This window comes from Bos indicus, chromosome 7 (genome assembly GCF_029378745.1).
Source record: "Bos indicus isolate NIAB-ARS_2022 breed Sahiwal x Tharparkar chromosome 7, NIAB-ARS_B.indTharparkar_mat_pri_1.0, whole genome shotgun sequence".
In the NCBI taxonomy this organism is placed as follows: Eukaryota; Metazoa; Chordata; class Mammalia; order Artiodactyla; family Bovidae; genus Bos; species Bos indicus.
In genome coordinates, this window is record NC_091766.1 from 18,394,790 (window position 1) to 18,415,465 (window position 20,676).

The following is a 20,676-nucleotide window of genomic DNA, read 5'->3' on the forward strand; positions in this document are numbered from 1 at the left end:
TCCATGTGCTGGACCCCTGGGAAATGGGCTTCTGGCTCCTGGGGGCCTGACCTTGATCGAAGGCCAAGGTCCACTCCTTTGTATCTGGACCCTGCCCACCAGTGGACCCTCGACCTGGTATGGGGAGTGGGAACAGACAATAGCCCTTGGGCTCAGGGTTCAGAACATGCTGAGGGCCCATCTGGGTCTGGGGTCTCCTTGGTTTCTGGAGGGCTGAGCACAGGGTGGGGCAGTCTGGGGGCAAGGGCTGATCCACACGGCCGGCAGTCCCCACAGCTACTGGTTCTCCTCCCTGCTCAGCTCCCTGATCTGCATGTCTAGTCAAGTCCCTGCCCTTCACCCTGTGTCCACTCCCATTCCCCCCTTTCCCCACAATCTGAGGATTGCTGGGGAGCACATTCTGCGCCCCTGGGAAGCCGCCTCTGACATCCCATGCCTACTCTGGGTCAGCTGCCTGGTGACCCACATGTCTCCCCATCCAGCCGGAGTTCTGGGGAGGGTGAACCCTTGAGATGCTCCCTGTGAGGTCCCCAGCACCCAGCCACAGAAGGCATCCCACCATGATGGCAGCAGAAGACCTCTGCCCCTGACAGGGTAGGAGGTGGATGTGGGTGGGAGCCAGCTGCCGGCCTGTGAAGCTACCCTGGCAGCAGGGAGCAGGCCTGGGTAACGACTGGTGCCCTGAGCTGGCACAGGATTGTCTGTCCCCAAGAGTTCTTGGGTTCATGTCACTCTAGGGGACGGAGCTCACTCAGGACTGTAAGCCAGGATGGCAGAGCAGTGTTACAGATGCGGGAGGCAGAGCTCAGAGGCCAGGGTGTCTCCTAGGCTTACCTGAGCGGAGGAAACTGCACATGTCTGTCCGTGCACTCAGCCAGTAATGGGTGGGGAGGACTTGTGTACTTGGGAAAGGGATGACCTGTGCCACCTGGTCATTATCTGACAGCCTGGAGACTGGTGCTGCTCTTAACCTCTCTGTGCCGTCGTTGTCAGACCCAGATTCCTCTCCTTCGACTTGTATTTGTTGCCAGTGACCAGCTCCCTGCTGGCCCCAACTGTGGGGCCACTCCCTCCATCTGCTCCCCATAGACCATGTCTGATGACATTATGGACCTTGCTCACACACCTGTGGCTCCCCCACCCCTTAAGACTCCTCAGAGGGGCCCCACCTCCCCTCTGTCCTTCTGGGACACACCGGAAGCCCTCAGTTCCCAGAACACAGCTGCCTTTCCCCTGTTGTGCGGCCCCTCACTAGGCCTTCTCCCCTGGCTTAGACGCCTTCTCCAGGAAGCCTCCCCTGCCCCCTTCTTCCAGTGCTCCTCAGTGCCCTGTCACAGTGTCCATCACCTCGGGGCACATTTCCTCAACTCGGCATCACCGACATCCAGGAAGGATGAATCTGTGTTGGGGTCACCCTAGGCATGGTGTCCAGCAGTGTCCCTGCCTCCAACCCCCAAAATACCAGTGGCGCCTTACCCACCAATGTCTTCTGGTGTTGCCAGCTGTCTTCAGGGGACACAACTGCCCTATGTGGCTGGAAGTCCAGCGTGGGTCTTAGCAGGCTGGAAGCCAAGTATATAATGCTTCCTTTGGCAGACTGTGGGGTGTGGGGTCTGTTTTCTGTCTTTACCAACTTCTAGAGGCCATTGCCCCTTACCCACCCTCACAGCCAGCAGGGTTGTCTTCCTCTGTCATGTCTCCAGCTTGTCCCTCTGCCTCCATTTCCCTTGTAAGGACACTTCCAATAAGAGGACCCACCTGGGTGACTCCAGGTGCTCTCGTGTGAAGCTTAACTGAGTCCTGTCTGCCAGGTCCCTCTTGCCCAGTCAATATGGAAGAATTATGACAGGGATGTGCCTGGCCTGGTGGAGGTGTATTCAGCCAACAGGTGAAAAGGCCTGTCCCGTGTCTGTCTTCCCTTGACTGTGGGCCTGGGGGGATGGGCCTAGTCAGCTTTGGTTGTTGGTACATCTCAGCCTCCAGAGAGGGCCAGGCCAGACCCTACCTGAGTGTGAGAGATAGAACCAAGAAGCAGGGCTCTGACCACTATTCCCCTAGGAAAGTGGAGTGGGGTGGCCCCAGCCCCATCCACACAGACCCAGGGCCCCTGGAGACAAGGCACATAGTTGACCTAGGGAGGTGGCACTGCCCCATTACACACTGCATTCTGCAGTAAACCTGGCCACCCCTGGAGTCCAGGCAGCCCCTGATCCCTGAACATACCTGTACCTTTCGTGGAGTGAGACCCCTCCCCACTCCTCCATCCTGACAACTCCCCTTCCACTTGGGCCCTGCCCAGCCCGCCCAGGCCTACTTTTATCACCTGGTGTCCAAGAACCCTTCTGCTCCTGTCACAGAACATATGGTCATCTGTCGTTCACAGTAGGACACAATCTCACTAGAGGAGTCAGATTTCAGAGACAAAAAGTAGGTGGTGGGAGCCAGGGTGCTGGGGAGTAAGTGCTTGATGGGGACAGAGTTGTAGTTTGGGAAGAGGAAGTTCTAGAGATAGACAGTGGGAACAGATGTATGACACAGAGAATATACACAATGCCACTGAATTATATCCTTAAGTAGTTAAAATAGTAAATTTCATGTGTATTTTTACCACACAAAACCCACATGGGGCAAGCATCTCATATATGGAGGCAGAATGTGGGCAATGGGATAAACACTAGGCCCCCAAGGAGAGACAGATGGCTGAGATGCACAGCCCAGACAGTCCTCTGAACTCTGGGCCTGGGCTCATGTTGGGTGTGCTGCTGGCAAAGTGCTTCTGGAAAATCCAACAGTCCCTGAAAGCTGCCCCCTTCCAGCCACTTTCCCTGAAAGAAGAGCTGTGGCTTAACATCGATGAGTGCAATTTCATTTTACTTGAGGTAAAAGAAAAACACACAATGCTTTAAATAAAGGGTACTGGAACAGAAACACATTTATTACAAAAAACCAAAAAAAAAAAAAAAAACAATTTCACATTGTATTGAGCTACAATATGGCAGGAGATTAAAAAAAAATTATTGTACACAGTTTAAGGGAACTCTTAACAGAACATATTCTTGTTGCCACGTGACGTGTAACACAGGAGCCCAAGCACTTAATAGCGGCGAGTGAAGTGGGCGTCGGTGGGTCTGCTCCCAAAGCCACCTCGCGGGATCACGTGGCCCCGAGAGGCCCCCCCAGGGGCAAAGCTGCCGCGCCTGGAACAAAGGCAGATTGTGTTTGTTTCCCCTCAGTGGGCTCTGCCCTGTGCCCAGTCTCTTTGGGGCTTTCTTCCCTCCAGGGTGGCACCACCAAGGGTCAAAGGTATACCCTTTGAGCAGCAGTGACACCCGCCAGAGCCTACAGGCAAAAACGAGACCAATGATGACAATCCTTACCCGGACATGCCTCCCCGGTTCATCATGTGACCAGACATACTCCTCTCACCACCTACAAAACAAGAAACACTCTTCACACAGTGCCCTGGGGCACAGGACAGAGAGATCAGAGGACACAGGGCTCAGACTCAGGGCTCCAGTCCCTGTCTTAAGACCCAGGTTCCTGGTGCATAAGTGAGCACATGGGTCACACATACCCACGGTCCTCGCTAAGTCGAGGCAGAGAGAGAGGCGCTACGGCACCCACAGCACCCCTCCCACCCACTCAGGAGCCCCCAGGCCCGCCCACCCACCCACCCACCCAGTGCAGAAAGAGGTGGGAAAAACAGTGCTGCTCCCACCCTCAGGAGCAGGGGTGCCTCTAGCTGCCTGGTGCTTCTGCACAGACGCTGCAACTGCTGAGAACCGGCCCTCACCTTGCCACCTCCTGTGGTCCCTGTCCATCAGGCCTCCGTCAGCAGCGCCCTGCCACGCACGGTCCTCCTCTATTCTGCGGCCGTGGTCCCCCCACTCTCGTCTGCCCCTTGGAGAAAGACACCTCTGATTTGGATTGCCCCCACCTTGGCCTTCCAGGTCAGCAACAACACTAAGTTTGGCATTTTGTGATCCCAGCCCTCTGAGCAATGGAGGGCTGCAGGGAATGGAACTGGCACTTGGTCCAAGGCTCTCCAGAGACTGGAAACAGCCTGGGCTGCAGAGCCTACACTCAGCTTATCTCCAAGACCAGGAGTCCTCAGCTGGACACATCAATTAGGCCAGCTGAATGTGAGGCCCTGGTGGGGACCATGGGACATGGATCACAAACCTGGGTGGAGGAGGGAGCCCCCGGCCTTCACTCATCCTCTTGTCGGAGCCGTAGCCGCCCCAGCCATCACGGGAGTCGCGACCATGCCGCTCTGGTCCTCCGTGGCGTTCAGGGTAATGCTGGATGTGAATGGGCCAAGAGGAAAGATTTTAGTACAACCCTGGATCCCACGGCCTCTGGGCAACAAGTTAATAATAACAAGGACGGTAACTCAGACAGAAGCCCCTGTGGGTCTGAGACAGTGCGAACAGGCACTGTATACACCTTCTGGGGTCTAGAGGCCTTCAGCTGGCATGACACAGCTGCACCCTGGAAATCTGCTCACATCCTGGGCAGAAGTGCTCGTGGAGCCCAAGACTGAATTAGATGCTCCCTAACCAGCAGGCAGAGATTCAGGCACCCATGGACCAAAGGGTGGAGGGGTCAAGTGGCTGACCCACAGCAGGAAATGATCACGATGTGCCAGGTGCCTGCATGCAGAACATAATCATGGAGTCACCAGGGATAAACAGCCTTTTGATTTCAGGAGGGCACTGTCTAATCAGATGACAGAAGCCATCCATGTTCAAGAGCAGCATGGCAGGACTGGATAGACACACGCAAGTCATCTTATTTAACACCCCCTGCTCCCTTACACAGCTGGAGAAACAGGTTCAGGAGGAGTGGGAGCACCAGGACGTGACCCTGCTCTGGATCCCAGAGAGGGACATGTAACTACCATGCTGCTGCTCAACGTGTCCATCACAGGAAACCCAGGACACCAGGGGCACATTCAGCTGTGTGTGAGATGTACCTCTGGGAGGAGAGAAACAGGAATCGGGAGAGGGTCATGAACTGCTCCTGAGGCGGCAGGAAAGGCCTCAGGAGCTTGGCCACTCCCAGCCACGTTCTCAGGCTCGGAGGGAGGTGGACAGTAAAGCAAGATGCTGTGGTCAGACAGCACCAACCCCCAGGGTGGCGACTCTGTCTGCCTAGTAACGCCTTGACCATACCTTCCCTCATCTTTTCCATTCTCCAAGGAACCCACTAAAAAGTCAAGGCTCTTTGGAGAAAGTTTCTCAAGCTAAATATAAGAGGAAAAAAAAAAAAAGGAAAAAACCGCACTTGTTTTCTAATGCGTTAACGCTGCTAAAGAAAAAATGAGTGGGCAACCACTGACACTCCAGGTGCACCTGGAGCCCACATGAGGCGTCACATCTGGCTAGCACCGTGGGTCACACCAATGTTCCAACAGACCCTGGCAGGCTCACGCAAAGCTCTCCAGCACTTTAGTACCCATGTAGTCACAAAGATGTATAGAACCTCAGGGTCAAGGCTATACGAGGCTTCAGAATACCTGCTTGAATTCTGGGCCAGCACAAAGTACAAGCTATTCCTTCACGCTGTTGTTCCACAGGCTGCAGATGCCACACTCCCTTACTCCTCATCACTCTAACTTGGGTGGAGGAGGAAGCAGGCATGTCAAAAAAGGGAGAATCAACTGTACAGGGAAAATAGGCTAAAATCACAGCTTCTGCCTTACCTGTCCTTCTCTTTCTCCCATGATTGACCTTGAACCTTCTCTCCTGAAAAAGGCAATTCAAATGAAATCATGAGGCGGAATATAGGTTGGACAGATCCCCAAATGGAAAACATTTCCCAAGTTGAACTCAGGTAATTCACACACACACACACACACACACACACACACACACACACACACACACTGCTGGTTCAACTGGGCTTGAGACCTAGAAGTGCCACTTGAGCTCTTCATTATGAATGGACCAAAAAAACAAAAACAGGACAGGGAATGTCCCTGTGGTCCAGTGGTTAAGACTTGGGCTTTCAATCAAGAGGATGGGGGTTCCATCTTTGGTTGAGGAGCTAAGATCCCACATGCCATGGAGCAATAAAACCAAAACATAAAACAGATACACCATTTTAACAAATTCAAGACTTTAAAAATGGTCCACACACAGAACAGAATGAACCAGGGCAAAAAACAAACAACAAAACCCCATGAATTAAGTGGCCAGGTGGCCAGGGTGAGTGGCTGACCTGTCAACGGAGTGGTCAGGGTAGCGGCCCCGGTCCCTGTGGTCAAAGTCGTGGAAGCGGTCCTGACGATTGAAGTCAGAGTGGTAGCGCTCATCCAGGGCTGCCCGCTTAGCTTCCGGCCAGTAAACATCATCTCGCCTGGGGTAGGGGGGTGGGAAGCAAGAAAGGTGGGCATACATTTCTCCTCCTTAATGGATGACCTCTGTGGAAGCTGGTAAACTAAACCCTCAACAGTCCAACTGCCCCATCACTTCAAAGAATGAGAACTAACTTTATCCATCGAGTCTATTCTCTGCTACTAGAGGGGACAGTGCCTGGAGGGGTGATGTGGAATGTGACTGAAAAGCTCCATTCTCTTATCCAACATACCTGAATCCCCCAAAGAGAAAGCTCAGGTCTCCTTACAGGAGGGGATCAGTGAAGTGGATGTCAGATCCCTTCTGGGAACCGCTCATGGTCACAAGGGTTGGCAAGTCTATTAGGACAGTTAGTGCACTAATTGTCCTGCCCCGTGCAGATTTGACTCAGGAGACACTCAGTGCAGAGGACTATTAGGAGCACTTGCAGTGTAGCGGTTCAAAACCATTTATATCACTGCAATGATTTCAAAGCCTGGAAAGTGTGTGTGTATGTCTATCTGTGCTGGTACTCAAACCTAATGATTTAATAAGAACCACTTTCACCCACTGTTTCTCAAACAATCTCAAACCACCTCAGGTTTCCATATAAAGTACAGAATATCAAGTTAAACTATAGCAAATACTCATATGCTTTTTTTTTTCCTTGTGCTTCTTTTTAAACAAAAATCACTCATTAACAGGGTTCTGGGGAACACGGCAGAGTTCTAAACGCCACGGGCCACCTTAGGGGTGGCAGTGTGCTGTGGCATGGCTTACCGCCCATAGTCATAGGGCCTGCGGACGGCGGGCCGCCGCTCCTGCTCATAACGCAGCTCCTGCTGGCGCCGCAGCTCCTCACGCTCGTGGTGGATGCGCTCCTGCTCACGACGGCGCTCATGCTCCACCCGCCGGCGCTCCCGCTCCAGCCGCTCCCGCTCCATGCGCTCCCTCTCTAGGCGGTGTCTGTGGAAGGCCAGCCTCTCGCGGGCAATGAGCAGCTTCTTACGTTCCTGCCGCTCCAGCTCTGCCTGCATGGACTGCTCACGCTCGCTATGCTCACGCAACCTGCAAGCAAAGAGTAGAGGCTGCAGGGATCCCTGAGCTGCAGCAGTGCCCCCTGGTGGGATTGGGGGTGCCCTTGAACTGCAGATAAACTTAGTAACAAGCAAGTGCCAGAGGATGGTGGAGTCAGAAGGTTGTACAGGACCCACCCTCCCTCCCGGCACTAGGCTGAGACACTGACAGCCCAACTTTTGCAGAGATACTGATGATGCCCACCATCTACTTCCCTCCAATCTCCTGTCCATTCTCTGCTCTGTTTACTGACAGGGAATAGTACCAGCAGAAATGCCTTATCTAGTCTTGTTTTCTGTTTGTGTCAAGGACAAATATTTCTGTGATTTCCTTGCTTCAGGGACCATGTCTTGGACCCTGCGCATCCCCATCCAAAATAGAATAACACCAGGCTTTTGGGAAGGAGCCCATGAAGTGGAAAGGCCGGGATCACCTCTTCCAGTGCATTCATCTGCATGGTCCTGATCCTTGGTAAGACTCAATGATGTTTTATGACCCTGCTGAGCCACTTCTGTCAACCTGGCTATCAGGCTAATTTTTGTTTATTTATGTCAAATCACCTTTATTCCTATCTGTCACATATCTTTGGTCTTTCAGTGCTCAGAAGGGAAATTTTAATTTAGTCAACTCCTTTATAAATTTTTAGTCATTTCAAAAGGTCAACTCAAATAGATTTACTTTTGCATCACACAGATGAATTTAACTTTTATGTTTCTGTGCAGCCAGCAGTTTATGTTGACGTGGGCGTCAGTAATGTGAGCCAGAGACCCAAATGATGCTCCGAAGGCACAGACCAGTGACCTGAAGCCACTGAGGAGAGAGCCTGTCCTTCTCTCAATACTGGAAAATGTCATGATAAATATTTTTATCATGTTAAAGTAAACATGCATGAGGGTCGGTTTCATTCATCTATTTGCCAGTTACTTCACCAAAACTGTACTTCTGGCTGATATGTGTGTCGCCCAAATCAGTCAACATCCCTGGATCCCAACTCACCTGCGAGACTCCGAGTCTCTCGACTTCCTCGACTCTTTGACTTCATCAAAGGAAACAACAGACCGCTTCTCTCTGCTGGCCGATTTGCGATCCTGGCTCTTAGATACCTGGTTCACCAAGAAGCATTGACAAGTTAAAGCAGGAAGAATCAACTGTGTCCAGGTCTAAGCATCCAAGATCAGAAATGAAGCTGAACAGCAAATGAAATAATCAAGTAACACTGTATTCTCTCTGGAGAAATCTGATCTTGGCTCACCAAAATCCAGTCATAGACTCACTACCAAGCTAAACTGGAATCCATTGCCTAATTTCAGTAGTCAACATTGAAAAGAGGATTTTCTCAGAAACTTCATTTAAGATAAAAAAAAAAACACAAACTTTTTTTCATTTTGTCAAGTGCATCCAAAACACATTCTTTAATATTAAACACCCAGTGGTGCCTAATCAAGGCCACTTCTGCCATGTCTGAGGATTCCTTATTTGTGCCGAGGGCATTAATTTTTGATATCTATTCATCTTAGCCCTTGAATCCACACTTCGATTTTTCCATTTGACATCTTTTGTTAGAAAGAAGGGAGAAATGATCTGATACACTAAAATATTTGAACACAGTGCAGATATGAAATGCCATACACAGAACTCGCAGCTTGTAATTGGTCCACAACATTCATGAGCTTAAATTAAATGGCTGGTCATCTGGCCAGCACAGGTTAACATGGCAGGCCTGAGGCTAGTGGTGGGAACTTTGGAATTCAGAGTACCCTCGCCAACAGTTAACTGGCAAAGATGGATCACTGTGCCCTGACCATGCAAACGATGGTTTATGCTGAACAACTGCTTTCCTTCTGGGAGTCAGGAGAAGGTACGTATGTGACCAGCCTCAGTAAAAAGCCTGGGAACTGAGGCTGTAACGGGGCTCCCTGGGCAGAAGCATGACCCTTGTGCTGCTGCACTGTCCCTGCTTGGGGAGCCATCTTGGGAAGGAGACCACAGGGAGCCATCAGAGTGCCCTCCAGACTCTGGGGCTTTCCCCACCTGCCTGGCTGTGTGACCTCCCTGCATCATCGCAGCCAACCTTAGGCGTAACTACAACTATGTGCTGAGCCCAGTGGACCCTGAGTGGCTCTGGAAATGTGGGTAGTCTGGGGGACCTGGGCCCACATCCATCCTAGTTGTAAGGCTGTCAAGAGTTGAATTATGAACATCCAGAGCTGCCCGTGACCCTAAAACAGCAGGCAGAGTGAAATGGTAAGAACCTGAGATGGGGACTCTGGATTCTGTGGCTCTATGCAGCAGCGTCTACACGGAGATAATGCACGGAATGAGTAAGATGGAGATTGGGCGCAGAGGCAGCCGGAGGGCTGGCTCTGCAAGTGTGGGTTACGAATGCACGATGGAGAGCTGCTGAAACCTGAGACCGGCAATGATCGTGGACTGCTGTGCCCAGATGCAGGCAAATAAAGCCAATCACATCCATAAAATGAATTTCAAAATAGTTTTTTTTTTTCTTAAAGGGCAGTAATTCTTACCAAAACTATAAAGGAAAGCCTTTAAACCTTCTCAATTTTAAAGTTCAAAAAAACCCTCCATTTTCAGAAGACTGACAAGCTTTTCTCAAATTACACTCAAGAATCCCCTAAAACACACAGAGAACTGTCAAAGGAAATAAATAACCCAGGCAGGAAAAGAATACTCACTCGCTCTTTGGATCCCAAGGTTTTGACACTGATAACAGGCACACCTTTAGATTTATCCATCACCACTGTCCGCTCAGTTCCTCGGCTTCCTATAGGAAGAAAGGAGTCAGGTAAGACGGGACACCTCGTATTGAGAGAAAAGTACTCAACTTCAAGGAAAACAAATGTAGTTTGTGTTGCCCATTAACCACACCAGCCAGGAACAGAAGCCAGGGTGCAGTCTCTCACACCCACTGGTCAGCTACCTGACTTTGTGGCTCGAGAGCGCTCTGAAGAGCCAGGTTTCTGATCATCCTGGTCTTCACTCTTCTCTCCACTCCCGTCTTCACCCTTTTTAGCGTCATCTTTTCTGTCAGCTTTCTCTTCCCTCTTGAGGTTGGCAGATCTGTAAATGGCATGCAGATACAGATATGTGTGAGATGAAACACTGAGGGAACAACCCAGCCAAGACTCCTGCAATGAGCACCGAGTGAGGATGGGGCTGCCTTGGAGGCAACCACAGGACGGAGAACATGCAGCCTAGGAGAGGAACTCGAGACACCTCTGAGGACTGGCGGGAAAATCCTCCAACAAGTGCACAGAAGGCAAGGGGGTAAAAGCCTCACAGCCTTTCCCACCCATGGAAAAGTGAGGAACAAGACATCAAGAGAAAGGTCATCTTGGCCATAATCCCCTCGAGAAGACTCATACCTGTCAGTATTGCTGGATTTTTCTTTTTTCCCCTCCCCTTCTCTTCTCTCAGAGCTTTTCTTCCCAGCAGGTTCATTTTTCGCCTAAAAAAAAGAGAATCAGGTAGAAGTATTACCTTATTTCCTAACGTGGCTAGATCCCAGGAGGAAAATGGCCCCTTACTTTTTCCACTGAGATCATCTTCCCATGGAGCTCTGTTTTGTGCAGGTGGTTGATGCATTTTGTGGCCTCTTCTGCCGTGGACATGGTAACGAAGCCGTAACAGCGTGCTCCGGGACTCCGGGCATTGGTCACAACTTTGGCGCCCACCACCTTGAAGGAAAACACATATGTACATCTCAGACACGAAGCCCCCACATAGACCCCTACATTGTGGTTCATGCCACTTTCAAGAGATGCCAAGAACAGGTGGACAACAAGTGGCAGGTAAAGGATGTGGAGGGCAATCCACATCCAATCTGGCTGCTCCTACTCCATCATGGCTGTTTCTCTAGGGGACCAGGATGACAGTGAGGTGGAGAGAGGAGAGTGAAGCTGAAGGCAGCGTCCTGCCAGAATTCCATTAATACTATGCAAACCTTGAAGGGAAATGTTTCTAAATATGCAGCCAGCCAGTAAGAAGACATACCTATAGAAGGAGAGGGACATAGGACGGGTTTACAAAGAGCACTCTGGAACGCAGAGCCCACCCTATTACTCACAAAACAAAATTCACGGGTATGTTTCAGGTGCTACAGATACATCCTCACGTGCTAGATGGTAGTTAATTGACCCAACAGCAGCAGCAAACTAAGGCTGGGTACGCCCATTTACGAGAGAAGGCCCATGGCTCAGGAGAAGTCCCAGTGTGTCAGGGGCCATCACTGGTATTCATCTTTATTGTGCCACATGAAATCTGAGCCCCGAAGTACGGATTCCCAGGAGTCTGGCCCCTATTCAATCCACATTAAGCCTGCAGTGTACCCAAGACACTGTAGGCTCCAGATGGACACTTCCCTGCAGAGCAGACATCTGCTCTGAGGGCCACTGGAGAATCAAGAGAAGGGTCCCACTCCGTAATGCAGATGTCCAGGAAGTTTTGAGTTACTGTGAGGAACATGTCAAGCTTTGTTTTCCTTGTTAGTTCCTGAACATCAACAGCCAAGATCAAAGATGTTGGTTTTCTCCGTTATCATTTCTGAATCCTAACTGTGAATGAGGGCCTGTGCTAAATCTTACTTGGCAAAGCAGACTGAAGACAAGGAGGTGTGGGCATGGCAGCTTATCTGGAGGTGAGTCCAGGAAGCACTGGAAGGGGCTGGGGGAGAAAGGAAGAAGAGGCAGCACTCAATGTGTATGTGTGGGGGCCCCACCTGGGCATCATGTCCACCTTTTCTGGGTGGAGGAGGGAGAGAGGGAGACAGGCAGGTGTGGCAGAGGTGGCTACAGTTACTCTGCCTATCGGGGAAAACAGGGAGCAGAGGCAGAGCTGCCACAGCTCTGAGAGCCCCAAGTGTAGAGACAAGACTCACAGGGGACTGGCAACATGCCCCAGGCACACCACTCTGTGCTGCACAGCTGAGGCCTACAGCTGCTCACAGGGGTCTAGTTGAAAGATCTTTTGTTCACAACACATATCTACCGCTTCTCTAAACACTATGACTCACAACAATGGGCTGCCCTGTCCTCCCCACCTAACAGCAATCCCCCAATAGGTTTAAGGCCAGATATGGACGCATTAAGTTATTAAATGATACGGTAGATTGGAGCCAAGGAAGCACAAGATATACAAAGTGGATGTGGGCTCTGGAAACTCCCGCTGGCCTCACATCTCTTTCAGTGAGGGTGGACCGGCCACAGGCCTTCAAACCTGTGAGTTCAAAGAACCACACGGTGTCAAAGTCCTCATTGCAGGAGACAATGATCTACACGTAGAGGCCATGTCACATGAGCTCACAAGCAGCTTTGTCGGCTCTTACCTTCCCGTACTTGCTGAAAAGATTCTTCAAATCTGTAGCTCTGGTGGTAGAAGAAAGTCCACTAACCCAGAAATTCCTTCCACAACTGCTACGACCTATTTTAAAAGAAAGTTCCGGTCAAAAACAAGATACAGACAAAATCCTGAGTCTTAAGTATCTTAGAATCATTCCCAACCAGACACTCTCCCTGCTTGCTCTAGAGGCCAGCAGTACAGAGAAGGCTGGGGCTGGAGGCCAGCCTGCTGTCCTGACATGAGTTCTAGGGCTGCACACAGGGTGGATAGAACCAGTGGCAATGTCCCTTAATGACTGGTCAGGGCCCACTGGGCCCATGGCTGGGGTAGCCATCAGCTACCAGATGGCACCACCCATCCCAGTGAGGTGACTTTGGAATGTAAGACAGGAGCTGTCACTGTGGAGCCTGAGATACATCCTCTCCCCAGCTTCTGGCCTTCTTTGAACACCGATTAAGGATGAGTCTGGGGCAGCCAGCAAAACTACTTCTCAATCAGCAAATTAATAAAGGGCTCTGGTGTCGATAAATCTGCCACACCAGGGACCCACCAAACCCCAGTATCTGAAAACTCAAAGCATTTTCTCCATCTGCATGTGTCACTGTGTCCAAGAAGTTCACAAATCAGAGAGAAAGTCAGGATGGAGGAGCTCAAAGGACTCTGGCAAAATCAAGTGTCCAAATCAAATCGAAGTGACAATTCCGCCCTGCAACCCAGAACCCGCACAGTGAGGAAGCAGGTGGCCAGAGTGGAGAAAGGCTTTGAGACAGGCTCACAGGCCTGTGAGGTGTAAATGGGTGTGTGACGGCTAGAGCCGACTAGAACCATCGCTCCCGGGGGTGCCACCCTGCTGACTTACCCTTCTCCTCTTTGGAAAGCTTTTTTGTATCCGAGTCATCTTCGACAGAACTAGAGACAAAAGACAATGTCACTCCAGAAGGAAGAAGCAGAGAGGAAACTAACTCAAAATTATAAAATATGTGCTGAGGTTGCATACCTACCCGAAATTTAGTTCTGAAAAAAATGATACCCCTACAAACGTGTATGGGAAATCTGACCTAACCATAAGATTTCAGACCCACAGGAGTTAATTAATTCTGCTGGGCTAAAGATAATTAGGAAGAATTAGAGAAAACAACCATGATAGGTTGAGAAAAGAAAAAAAGATTATGTAATCAGCTTAAAATACACAAAGAGAAATCAAACATTCTTTAGAGGTAAACTACAATTGCATCAGTCTGGCTGGCCAATTGCAGAAAAACAGCTCATGTGTGTCATTAAACGACCAATGAAAAGGAGATAGCGTCTGGTCTAAAACTGAGAAAAAACAAACCTCATTTTCTGATCAGCGCCCTCACTGGCTGAGGACTCTTTAGGAGCCGGAGGGACTTCATTACAAGCTTCAAAAGCAAACTTCTTCACGTCTTCTTTGCTATCCCCGGGGTCCGGGCTTGAGGCTTCCGGGGGCGCTTCCGCGGCCTCCTCGCTACAGGCTTCCGTGTGCTCTGAGGCTTTACTACTCTGCTCAATTGGCTTCTCTAGCCCTACAGGCTCACAGTCCGTCCTCTCGTCATCGCCTGTCTGCTCCACGGGCTCCCTTTTCACTACCGCTAACAGGGTGTCTGCCTTGCTCGACTGAGCGTGTGCTGTTGACTCGTTGGCCAAATCTAAATCACCCTCCTCCGGATGGGCGCTGTCAAAAAGGTCCTCTTCCTCCGCAAGTTTTCTGTCTGGCCCCACGCTACTTGTTTCCTGTGCAAATGGCTGCTCCAGCTCGGAACCTTCTTCTTTTACTGGCTCAGATTTACAAGTTTCCCCCAAAATGTCGAGTATTTTCTCATTTTCTACGGATTTAACAGGAATAGAATGGCACAAGGTTTAATTACCAGGGAAATAAAGCAATCACAAATGCGGAACTGGCACGGCGGCCACACTAACACGAAGAGAACTGCTAGCTACACAGAGATTGGAAAACCCGCGGGTACACACACTCAACACTGGTTACACTACCTGCACTCCGACCGACTATAGAGTAAGCCTCTATGCTACATGGAAGAGAAATGAATGCATCCCAGAGACTTATTTAACCCCCAACACCTTCTGGCTGATTCTTGACAGTCTTCATTCTGTCGGCGTGTATATATGACTCTTCCAAATTTAGCTTCCAAAGTCCAAGTTGCTTAACTCAGTGTATCACCATTCACTGAACAGAGCTCAATTTCCAAATTTCTTTGAATTTCTTTTAACAGAACAGTCCGACATGAAAACCAGAATCTCTTCCATCGGTGCTCTGAGATATTTGTAGTCCAGAAAGTGAATAGTATTTGTTTGGAATTCTTATGAAGAAACTTTTCCTTCTTCTGGAATCCAGTTATGTCTCAATGCTTTAAAATGTTATCTCCCTACCACTGCCTGCACTGCCTGAATTAAAAGACCACAAAATTAACACACTGCCCAATATCACAAGATCTGTTTTGTGGGGTACAGAGGTATTATCTTTTGAGAGGCATCCAAACTCTCTCTGTATCTGTTTCAGTGCCGTGTTCATTTAAAAAGGCATGAGATAGTCTCATCTCACCAATACGTTTTACAAAATGAGAAATCAGCCACTTTCACAGATCTGGTGATATGGCTGGGTTTCCAATCTCTATGATCCTGGTATATTTTGGATCGTAAACCTTTAAAACAATGTATACTATAGTAAGATAACTTTAATATTAAAGAATTCAAACAGAGAAGGCGGAAAACTAGAATGATTCCAAACCCCATTGCTAAGTTTTTCATTTAACAGTACCTGGCTCCAAGGACGGTTCTTCAATTTCCTGCAACAAAAAACATAAATAAAATTGTGCCAGATGGATGAAACTCAGAATTTATTTATACCCCAAAGTATAACAACTAAGAAGGGAATTTTTAAAAACACAGACAAGGAACCTCACAAATGCAACAGGCGAAGAAACCTGCTTGTTTCAGGCAAGAGCCTGCAGGGGCGTTGGTACCGCACTTCATCCACCTCGGACCCAGGGAACTGTTTCCGTGTTTAATGTAGTCCTGTGCTTTGCTGCATTTCCCAGCGCCTGGCAACATTATCACTTTTAATGGTGAGGAACCCATCACATGGCTGTCTTTTTCAACTGTCTTAAATGCCTGGATAGCTGTGCTTTAGTTTTATACTTTTATTGTCTAGCAGAATACCAGACACATTATACCAGATAATCATTTCTCACTAATGCACTATTAGTTTCCAAAAATTCCAAAGATCAAAGGGAAGAAGGCATGGGTGGCTTGACCCATGTTCTACATGCGCACGGTGGACTCACAACACACACATGCCCACCTACCTGGTCAATCGAGTCCCTACAGTATCCCGTGTACCTTCTTCCTTATCTCTTCCAATCAACAATCCAGCAAGCCAGATCTAATTCTTCAACAACTTTCAAGCCCTTCCCAGGAAGCTGTTGTCAAGTCATACCACTGTTACTCCTCACCAACATCAGCGCTTGATTTTACTACCCCCATTCCTACCTCCTCCGCAACGGGCTCATCTGTACCTCACCCCACATCAGGCCAAGTCCTACACATTTACTGCAGGGACTATGTGCTCACAGAGAGCCCGCCCAACTAAAGGAAGGGACTTGCAACGTGTGGTCACTGGCCCCTGTGTTCTCTCTGTTCAAGGGACAACATTCTAGAATTCCAGCCAATTCTGATAAGCAATCTAGGTTCCAGGCAGAAATTTAAGCACTTTACATAAACATATATTAACCAATCATCACACAGCCCTAGCAAGTTGGTTCTATTAGTATCATCCTTCTTTTCAAAGATCAGGAGTCAGGCACACTGTGGTTCACAAACTTGCTCGAGGACATACAGCAGAGCTAAGATCTGAGCCATGGCTGTGTGACTTGAGTCCATTTATCAGTCAGGCCCACGCATCGTTCTGTTTATACACAGGGAGGATTGCAACCAACCTCTCTCCTCGTGCATGAGACACCACAGGTGCTTAGCGTGTAAGTTACATGCACATGAATGGCTGGCACAGTCCACTGGGCAGTGACCTGCCATCCTGGGGAGCCCTAGAAAACGGGTCACTTTTATAACAATTTCATTTACTGGTAATCAAGTTTGTTTTTTTCTCCATTTCATGCTGGGAATTAAAGATTCTACACGGAAGGAAACAATCATTTTAGGCAGAACGATTCTCTCTTAACTTTCCCTAGACAAAAACATATACATTCCTATTTGTCTCTGAAAGGGGCTTGTATGTACTGTCCTGACCAGATAATGTACACAGAACTGTTAAACCTGAGGAGACACTCAAGAAAATAAGCCTGCTCCTCCTTTCCTTTCTGAGTCAGAACAGGCTTTGTCTCTGCAGCTGGAGAGACATCAATCTGAATGGTGAACCAAGTTTCACCAAGTTTTCTTGCGATCTGTACCCTCCTGGAGGCTGGCTTGTGGCTCACTAGTAACACACCCGGCCTGTCTGGCAGAGAGAAATGAAGGTGGTTTCTGAAAGGTGGTTTCCAATTAATCAGCATAAGTTACATTATTAAAACAGTAAAAAAACAAGGACTGGCATAAGCCTTTTTTTCATTTCCTCAAAAACGTTCTGAAAATCAGATACTCAGGTTTATTTCAACCGTTTAAACCAACATCGGCTGACAGAAAAAGTACAAGGAAACTTAAGATCCATATTAGTGCCAACTATACTTAAAAGTTTACCCACATCTTATTTGTTATTTAACTTTTAACACAGGTGGTAGTTTAACCTGTGTGTAATAGCCAATATGCTACAATCATCAAAAGAACTCTGTACTTTTTGAGGACAAACTTCCCAAAGGGAAAATCAGAACCCATCTTTCCCAGCTATGACGTCAGTGCTCTGGCCACTCCACCGCACCCTCCTGCACTGTTGTCCGAGCCCCATTCTTCTGTCCTGGGGAGGGGGCGCTGCCCTTGCAGTCTCATGTCTCACCTAGGAGTACTTCTGCTGCAGAGGAGGTCCTCCGGGACAGACCCCCATGGTTTGACCTGTTACTGATCAAACTAACAAGAGCCCCCCAAAAGTCCCGAGCCGAAACAATGAGCAATTCTCAACAGGCACATTCTATTCAGGAAAGTTGAAAGCAAAACTCCCTCTAGGAGGCCAAAAAAGGAAACAGACCTTGCAGTGACTTTTAGTGGGGACTGTATCAGAAGTGGATTCCAGAAACTGTAGTCTAACCTTTCATTTTAAAAATATTGAGCCATACAACAATTTACCTGTAATATAGTGAAGTCAGATGATGAAGTATCTAAATTGTTTATACTTTCTTTATCCTCTACCTGTAAAATAAACGGAGAATAAAATTTCCAATACCAATAACAGAAATGCCTTCAAAGATGTCTCACGGCTTCTATTTTTTAATCGCCTTTTCTGTCTGAGAAACATTCATCCTTTTGGAAATAACAATCCACTGAATTAATGGCACGAGAAAACGCAGGGTATGAGTTAAGTGCATAGAATCTGGAATTACCTTGGCTTTCATTCTTATTCTCATGAGCTACTGCCTGGAGATATTTACCCTGTACCTTTTTACCCTCCTATTTTCCCAACTGAAAAATGGGCATAATAGCATCTATATATCTGTGGTTAACAGGATGAAAGGAACTAATGCCTAATGTCTGGCAGACAGAATTCAGTAACTAATACTCACCATAATTGTATTGTGCCCTGGATTTCATCCTAACACAATTAAAGCTAAGGCTTTAAAAACAAGGCCACAGTATTCGAAGACTGACTAGGCGGGGTACCAATCCAATGACAGCAAAAGACCAACTTTCCACCTGTTTTGGTATTTCAGACATCACAGCTATTACATCACAGAGTAATCTCCTATAACAAGAAGGCTAGAATAGTGTCCTCAAGATGCTTAATGCCGCACTATTCAAATGGAGAGCAGATACAATTATTCCTCACAAGACACCATTTTTCAATGAAGCAAAGTGTGCCTTTTCAGACTCATCTGTGATGTGAATGGATCAGCCAAACATTGTACTGAAATGGCATTAAAAGAACATAATTCCAAATTTAGTTACTATCTGTTACGCTGTTTGAGGAATTTTTACATTTAGGGTACATCCTAGAGACCCTGCTGAGGTACCTACAGCATGTTCTTGAAGCTGCTCTGGAAGCTCTTTCATCTCCCCCTCCACAAGCTCTCTACTGTCAGACAGGGACTCCTGGAGGTTTTCAGCATCATCATCTTCCACACAGTCTGCAACACTCCCGTTATCAATCTCTGCTTCATCCAACACACTGATATCCATCATGTCGATGTCCTGTAAGTTCTCCAAACTGGTCTCAACATCCTCCTGTGACAAAGAAAAATACAAGCATCAGATGACAAGCCCTGGTCCATGTACGGAGCTGATCACTGACGAGGTTCACATACCTGTCCATCCCCAGAATTTTCCTCTAGCCCATTATCTTCCACACCCTCTTCTTCTGGTTTGCGTCCTGGAGGAATAATTTATAGTGTGAGATCAAAGATATGTATTTTTCAGAAGTGACAACTTTCACTTTTATACACCCTAAGCACTACAGAAAGACAACCTAAAACACCTGTGGGACTTCTCCGTTTAAGAACACAGTAATCCAGGAATAGTTATATCCAATCTGGATAAGGGAGTTACCTATGACCCCTAGTAGAAGTGGTTCTGTTTTTATTAACTAGCTGTGCAAGTACGAGGCACTAGAAATGGATTCTTAATAAGGTGGAAGCAGCCACACCTTTTCCAGGCCTGCCCGTCATGTTAAGTGGCTTTGGTTATGGGGAGAAGAGTATCACATACAAATGTGCTGCTGTGGGGAATTCCCTGCAACTCCAGTCGTTAGCATCTGTGTTTTACTACAGATGTTTCAGGTTCAAAACTTGGTAGGTGAACTAAGATCCCACAAGCCTGGCATTACAAAAACCAAACAAAACCCAAACTAACAAAAAGCCATACAAACCAAAACAATCAAAAAAGATCATATTTGCTGCTTTTTGGTTAAGGAATGTGGAACATCTTTACCCAGAGACAACCACATAAAAGGAAAACACAGAAAAGCAAAAAGAAAGTAAATGCCTTTCAGAATTTTACCATCTAAAAGTTAGTCCTGGAGCTATCATACAGTGGGCCAGGGATATCCTTCCATACTGTGCTACGAACATACAAATACTCTCCTTTTAAAAATTGTGCTGCCATTTTACAATCCTTTCACTTACTACCTTGTGAATAGCTTTCTATATTCTTTCATAGCATTATACGGTTTGTGTGAGTATGTGCACAGTCGTGTGCGACACTATGGACTGAGGCCACCAAGCCTCTCTATCCATGTGATCTTCAGGGAAGGATACTTGAGTGGGTTGCCATTTCCTACTTCAGGGGATCTTCCCAACTGAGATTGAACCCGCATTTCCTGCACTGGCAGGTGGATTCTTTTTTTTTTTTAATATTTATTTTTAATTGACTGATGATTGCTTTACAATTTTGGTTTGATTTCTATCATACATTAACATGAATTAACCACAGGTGTACATATGTCCCCTCCCGTCTAGGTTATTACAGAGCCTCAGTTTGAGTTCCTTGAGTCATACAGCAAATTCGCAGTGGCAATCTATTTACATACATTAGTGTATATGCTTCCATGCTACTCTCTCCCTTCATCTCACTGTTTTCCTCTTCTCCTTTACCCTCTATGTCTGTGTCTATTGGCAAGTGGATTCTTTACCACTGAGCCACCTGGGAAGCACCATTTTTCTCCAAATTAAAGATGAATTTCTTAGGTACTAAGTGTTTATCTAGTAAGACATCACTTTGCACACGAAGGTCCAATTAGTAAAAGCTATGGTTTTTCCAGTAGTCATGTACAGAACTG

General features: G+C 47.9%; 1 protein-coding gene and 1 long non-coding RNA gene across 9 annotated transcripts in view; one reads left to right on the top strand and one right to left on the bottom strand.

The window, feature by feature from the left end:
- Window positions 1-2,907: 2,907 nt before the first annotated feature.
- SAFB (scaffold attachment factor B) overlaps window positions 2,908-20,676 on the bottom strand; it is a 61,103-nt gene continuing 43,334 nt past the window's right edge. For 4 of the 8 annotated variants that reach the window (XM_070793011.1, XM_070793013.1, XM_070793015.1 and 1 more), the window contains 19 exons: window positions 19,208-19,272; window positions 18,917-19,127; window positions 18,036-18,094; window positions 15,565-15,592; window positions 14,104-14,614; window positions 13,630-13,679; window positions 12,757-12,851; window positions 10,961-11,110; window positions 10,799-10,881; window positions 10,354-10,493; window positions 10,109-10,197; window positions 8,412-8,518; window positions 7,119-7,406; window positions 6,223-6,360; window positions 5,705-5,747; window positions 4,183-4,301; window positions 3,794-3,900; window positions 3,378-3,429; window positions 2,908-3,197 (listed from right to left, as the gene is read on the bottom strand). In XM_070793011.1, coding sequence (XP_070649112.1) covers window positions 3,095-3,197; window positions 3,378-3,429; window positions 3,794-3,900; window positions 4,183-4,301; window positions 5,705-5,747; window positions 6,223-6,360; window positions 7,119-7,406; window positions 8,412-8,518; window positions 10,109-10,197; window positions 10,354-10,493; window positions 10,799-10,881; window positions 10,961-11,110; window positions 12,757-12,851; window positions 13,630-13,679; window positions 14,104-14,614; window positions 15,565-15,592; window positions 18,036-18,094; window positions 18,917-19,127; window positions 19,208-19,272 — 2,438 coding nt within the window. In that variant the 3' untranslated portion in view covers window positions 2,908-3,094. Of the gene's footprint in view, window positions 3,198-3,377; window positions 3,430-3,793; window positions 3,901-4,182; window positions 4,302-5,704; window positions 5,748-6,222; window positions 6,361-7,118; window positions 7,407-8,411; window positions 8,519-10,108; window positions 10,198-10,353; window positions 10,494-10,798; window positions 10,882-10,960; window positions 11,111-12,756; window positions 12,852-13,629; window positions 13,680-14,103; window positions 14,615-15,564; window positions 15,593-18,035; window positions 18,095-18,916; window positions 19,128-19,207; window positions 19,273-20,676 lie in introns of those variants that run through there. The other 4 variants (XM_070793012.1, XM_070793018.1, XM_070793014.1 and 1 more) reach the window with 3 other exon arrangements.
- LOC139184092 (uncharacterized) lies at window positions 7,615-8,298 on the top strand. The gene is made up of 2 exons (XR_011567553.1): window positions 7,615-7,886; window positions 8,138-8,298. It is a non-coding gene; the product is annotated as an uncharacterized lncRNA (long non-coding RNA).